Source organism: Polypterus senegalus, chromosome 13, assembly GCF_016835505.1.
Source record: "Polypterus senegalus isolate Bchr_013 chromosome 13, ASM1683550v1, whole genome shotgun sequence".
Classification (NCBI taxonomy): domain Eukaryota; kingdom Metazoa; phylum Chordata; class Cladistia; order Polypteriformes; family Polypteridae; genus Polypterus; species Polypterus senegalus.
Window position 1 is genome coordinate 83,033,303 of NC_053166.1, and position 6,000 is coordinate 83,039,302.

At 36.8% G+C, this 6,000-nt stretch overlaps 1 protein-coding gene across 1 annotated transcript in view; it reads right to left on the reverse strand.

Annotated features, from left to right (window-relative positions):
* Positions 1-4,625, reverse strand: part of dnajc18 (DnaJ (Hsp40) homolog, subfamily C, member 18) — a 64,152-nt gene extending 59,527 nt beyond the window's left edge. Inside the window, exon 1 of the mRNA XM_039774822.1 lies at positions 4,205-4,625. Within this exon, the coding sequence (XP_039630756.1) occupies positions 4,205-4,331 (127 nt within the window). The 5' untranslated portion in view covers positions 4,332-4,625. The remainder of the gene's footprint in view (positions 1-4,204) is intronic.
* Between the last annotated feature and the right edge of the window lie 1,375 nt (positions 4,626-6,000).

Consider the following 6,000-nt stretch of genomic DNA (forward strand, 5'->3'; position numbering starts at 1 on the left):
TATTAGCTTAAATTGCCATAACATTTTGTAATTCTCTTGTCTTTTAACCAAACATTTTACCCTTTAAATGTGAACTGTTAAGGGCATAATAATAGCCTTAAATTATTAGGTAATCAAGTGCAAATTTTCAGGGTCTAACAAAATGAAGAATGTACAACGTGGCATCTCACTTGGTAAAGAACAAAGGTTTTGCTGTGTCTGGTATACAGAAAGATGAACACATAACAGGGAGTCACTCTTATCACCTTGTTCTTACAGGGATGGCTGGCCAGTATACTGAATTTTCAATTTGATATTTAAGAGAAATCAATACACAAAAGTTAACATTGTGATATTTTTTCCTTTTGACAAATACTCGAAAAGGGTGACTATGCTGACTCCTTAAATGTTGCCTAGGATCAGAAGAGGAGGGTTTAGAACAAACAGTGTTAGCCCTGCTGTTGGAAAATAGTCGGGTTTTATCTGAGATGACAGTGCAAGCAGTACAACATCAAAAGATAAAATGCTTTACTGCATATGAAGAGGCCATGTTGGTAGGTGCAGAACATGGAATGTGCTTTCTCACCTCTCACAAAAATTTGCTAAGCAAAATTCCATAAAATATTTACTGTTCTGTTGCATTGGAGTGTATAAGCAGCAATTGGAAAGAAAACAGCTGCAGTGACATATTGTATTTCAAAACACACTTCCACATACTTAACTTGTACCCTAAAAATATTTGTATAGTACTTTATTAGGTCAGGTAACTGGTCAGTAATTCATGCCAAAACTGACATATCTGCACATTGTAAGCCCTCATCTATACATTTCACAAGGTCTTCACTCTGTACTGAAACATTACAAATGGGAATAAAAACAGCAGCCTTCATAACTTTCTTTTGAGTGAATTATTTTATGTATTAGCTATTGGGTAAACTGCTTTACACATTTTATTTTTGTTTTGATTGTGTAATTTTTGTTTAGCAAGTGAATTGAGCTGAGAATTACAGTAGTTACAAACAGAGCTTTAATTTTGTATTAACATTAAATCTTTGTATGGGTTATCTTTACTGTAAATTTATTGAAGTCAAACAGCTATATTACTTTTCAATTAAATTTAGTAGCAGGATACTATCACTTAATGAATTAAAAATGTGTGTTATTTTATAATGACAAAACATAATACCCAGATGTCACTTCAGTGTTTATTGGGACTGAAAATGTAAGAAACGTTTTGCTTGGTAGTTTCAACTGCTCCATTTCCACCGACATATGGCCGTCCTCAAATTTTTCCCCGGTGCTGACCCTGTAAAGAACCTACCCTCACTTTAGAGGAAGAAGGATTCAAGAAGAACTAGTCACAAAATACAAGTTACCCAGCCATAAATACAGTACTTACTGGTTAATATTACAAAATGAATTCCTGCATTCACTATTCAGAATGACAGTTACAGACAAGAAAAATAACATGTGCAATATACATATTTACACACGTACTGTACTACAATCTGTGATTAGCACAATAATGAATCAAGAGCTTTGTTGCTCATTAAATTAAAAAAAAAGTCACAGCATAACATTGCTGTTGTCATAAACAAACTAATTCTTAAACTAGAAACTCAAACAGTTACACTGTCTCCATCAAAAAGATGCAGACTGCCTCATGTCACTAGCAAGATGGTCCAAAAGTCATCAGTTAGGCGGACAGCTACAAAAGCCACGCGAGTGCAAAATAGTCAAGAAAGTCAATTGCTCGATGCTTACAATAACATCATTCTGGTTTCAACATGTGTTTTGTGGACTTTACAAGTTACATGGCATCAGAAGAATCCATTCATGATATGTTCATACAGCTCCTACCAACAGATGTTCACAGAGTGACTCATTGCAATAGACCCCATGTCTAGGAAGAGACCACACAACCATCATCCTGTACTAACATATACAGTTATACACTCACATCAGGGAAGTTTAGATATGTCAACTAACTTGACAGCATGTATTTGAACTGTCAGCAGAAAGCACATATATATACCACATGTCTAAAAAGTATCCAGACACCTGCTTGTTCTACATTTCTTTTGATATAAACGTTACTAATAGAGAACCTCTTCCCATTCTCTGCTATAATGCTTCTTCTTTTCTTGGAACATTGCTGCATGGACTTTATTAATTTCAGCCATTCATGTCTGGTTTGGAAAAAAGGAGCACCAATTTATTGAAAAGGTGTCACACTAAAGTGGGGTTAGGGTTCTGTGGTGGCCAGTCAGGTATATTCTGCTCACGATTTCTGGCTTGCTGAGAGCAGCACTGTCAGACTAAAACAGAAACCAACATACTTTAAATGTTGCCACACAGAAGGAAGCACAAATTGTATGGAATTTCCTTGCATGTTTAATATCACTTTACCTCAGGTGTCTATCCTAAACCAAGGAAAACAGCCCCACTCCATAATTTCTCCTCCTTCACCACACTTTACAATTGTCATTGCGATTAAGGCAGGTAACATACTCCAAGCCCAGACCCATCCATTGGATTGTCACTGTCACTAGTGTCCAATAGTGGCAAGCATGACATGACTCTAGCCAATGCTTAACGTTGTGCAAGCTGATCATCAGATTCCAAGCTGTTATAGAAACCACACTGTTTATCTCCTGACAAACAGTCTTTTTGCTGACACTTTTTCTAGAGGCAGTTTGGGACACAGAAATGATTGCTTCAACCAAGGGCAGACAACTGTTTTCTAACACATGGTTAAAACTCTGTCTTTCCCTTCTGTAAGTGTGTTTGGCCTGTCACTACAAGGGTGAGTATGACAGCATTGCAAATATTTGATGTACACACATGTTAAAAAAGTGCCAATATACAATACAGCAGTACTAAGTTAAATGTCACTGCTCTTCGAAAACTTCTCATTCTATGAAGGTTACACAGAAAATGTAATCAATGTGTCAAGGACATGTCTGGATTCTTCTGGCCATATAATGTATATTATATGGTACACATATGCATAGTCAGCATAAATAACATTGGCATCAACAATAAATATATATATATATATATATATATATATATATATATATATATATATATATCAGTGGAGTAGCAGGAAGTGCAGCCACTTAATGATTCTGGCTTGGATCATTTCTGTATGGAGGTTGCCCTTCCTCCTTGTGCTTGTGAGGGTTAACTCCTAGGGTTCCAAAACCATTTTTAGAGTTACTGGAAAAGAAGAGTGCAAAAATGTACACTGATTGCCTTGTGTAACACCAGGGGTTGGTTCCTGCTCTGAATTGACTTTTTTGCAAGCTCAGGCACCAGTTGCCCACAACAATGTACTAGACAAGAAGGTTCCAAGACAGAATCCTAGTTTAGGCACAATCTGTGTGAGCAAGGCCGTACATTCATTCTCCTTGTTGCCTATGTATTATTATTATTTTTTTTAATTCTCTCTGGATTCTTTTGGCTTTCACTAGCACATTCCAAAGATATCCCTGTTTGGATAATTTAGTGACTCAAAACTGACCCCTGTAAGAGGTGTTGTGTGTACCGTCTGGATGGGCTTACCATACAGGATTGGGGTGTGTCTTGAACCGCTTGAACACTTTCTGACAACCACTGACCCTCAGTTCTGTTAGGCCGATTCACTTTGGTAGGGATAGATGTGCGTTAATAGGTGAGGCGTTTATAAAAGTAACACAACTTAGTACAATAATTTTTTTCAGTACTGTGATAAGTCATTCAGTAATTACATATTAATGATCAAGCATTTAATGTGAGGCAATGTGACTAACTGCATTACCAGCTAATTTCTTAATCACTCTTCACATTTTTCTGAATGTGCAACAAAAGAAAAACAGTAAGTTAAAACAGAAAGACACATCTAAAAATGCTAACTCCTTTTATACCTAAATCAGCTAGAAAAGCTGTAATAGGTCAATAAAACAAATTAAAACCCATGACTGGCTTACAAGGGGCATACAGTACTGTCAAGCCTTGTTCTTGAAATATACAAAACAAGTACAAATTCGACCCCCTCAATAAGTACTGTGTTTAAGCAGCGTGCACAGTCAACATTGTTCAAAGCAAGCTAAACACTGCAGGGCAAACGAGCCAAGAACCCAGCGGCCGGCCGCGGCATGCGCGCAGCACCATTAAAACAAACTGCTTGGCGCGGCGGAATCTATTTTTACATGAATTCGTGCACCTCCGTCTGTCACTTTACCTCTAGCACGAACGCTCGGGTATAATTTCTGAGCTTCGTACAACAACTGCAGCGCCTTGTCTCTTCGTCCAGACCGCAGACAAACCTTCGCTTTGTCTATTAGTCTTTCGGCTTCTTCTTTTTCCATGTTATTTTTCCTTATGAGTCCTCCACACAATAATCGTCGGTTGACGTCTCGTTGGCCAGGGCGCTCTCAGCTTTTGCCACACACCTATTTAAGTGCTAGTATTCCATACTATTTTGCTGTTACCCTTTCGGAGTCTCCATTTTGACAGGCAGGTACTGTAATCAGAAACACGCTGTTCTGCTCCGTTTATTAAGGTGGAAATGATGAATCCTCGTTTAGCTTAAGTAAATACGAAACCTGACACCCAATCCAAGACGTTTTCGGGCATCTTTTTTTCTGGTGCACAGGAAACGGAAATGGTTGGAAGCAGCGTCGCCTTAGCAACGAGCTCGTGTTAAAGCAGATATGACCCTGCCTCGCGATTGACAGCATCATATAAATGTTCGGACCTTAAGGTTGTATGTCTTCATCCGGGATGCTGCAATCATTGCCGCGTCTTCTACTTGCAATACTTCAGATAAAGATCCGTGGAGCTCAGACTGACATTAGCAAATGCACGTTTTCATTATAGTAGATAACGGGTTTTATGTTTACAAAATATGAAACCAGTAACTGACAGCAGTTTAACTTTGACCCGTTGCTACATTTCTTCTAATCAGAGGTAAAAAAAATCATTAGCAGGTAGCAATTAATTAGATTTAATGGCATAAACCACTTCCACTTTGCCAGTTACGCAATTGATTGTTTTCTACCGTCTAGAAAGTTTATACTCTTGCTCTTCAAAGAAATCGGCTGGCGGTTCAATTCACAAACAGGATTTCACACACACAATACAGCATGAAAATGCTGTATCGAAATACTGTGTGTAACATTGGGTTGCCACATCTAGAAGGAACAGTAAAGTTGGCTTGGATATTTGTTTTCGCTCATTGATGTTCCGAATCTTGGAAGACTAAATAATGAATGTGAACTTATTTAGGATAAGGTTAATTTATTCACGCTTTTTTGTTAACAGGCAAAACGTGTTAGAAGTCGGTACAAAATATATATACAGTACAATAAACTCTATGGTATTGAAAAACTTGTAGTTTGTGTTTGTATATTTTAAAATATTTATAGTAATAAATCATGTATGTGAATAGCAAGTTTAGGAACTAAAACAATTTTAGAAACTAAAACAATGATTGAAAAAAAAGTTTTTTTAAGGTGATATCATGTCATTTTCTAACCCACTTAATCCAGACCAGGGTCGCTTGGGGGTGTTCTGGAGCCTGTTCCAGCAAGTACCGGGCGCTAGGCAGGTAGATATAATTCATATTTTGCCTTTTGATCATTCAGACTCTTACACGTAGATGTCACCCGATTTCTGAATAGCACTGCAGTTTTTTGTCTTCAAAGTAAAAGTCCATAATTAATATATAAAAGTAGGTAATATTAATAGATACAATATAGATGAACGATTTTGAAGTAAATAAACGTGTCTCGAATTCAAAACATCATCTTTTGGCGGTCTTAAATTAAATAGATGTGTCCAGGACTCAAACATTATGTACATTGACGATTTTAAAATAAAAGTAATTTGTATTTAGTTAATTTCATTTTTCACTGCCTATCAATGTTAAAACTATATATGCATTCCAATGAGAAAATATAATTTTTGCAATTTAATTACACAAAAGCGCATTTAATTTGTAAAACTTTTGTTTCAGTGTTTACAATTTTGCCATAC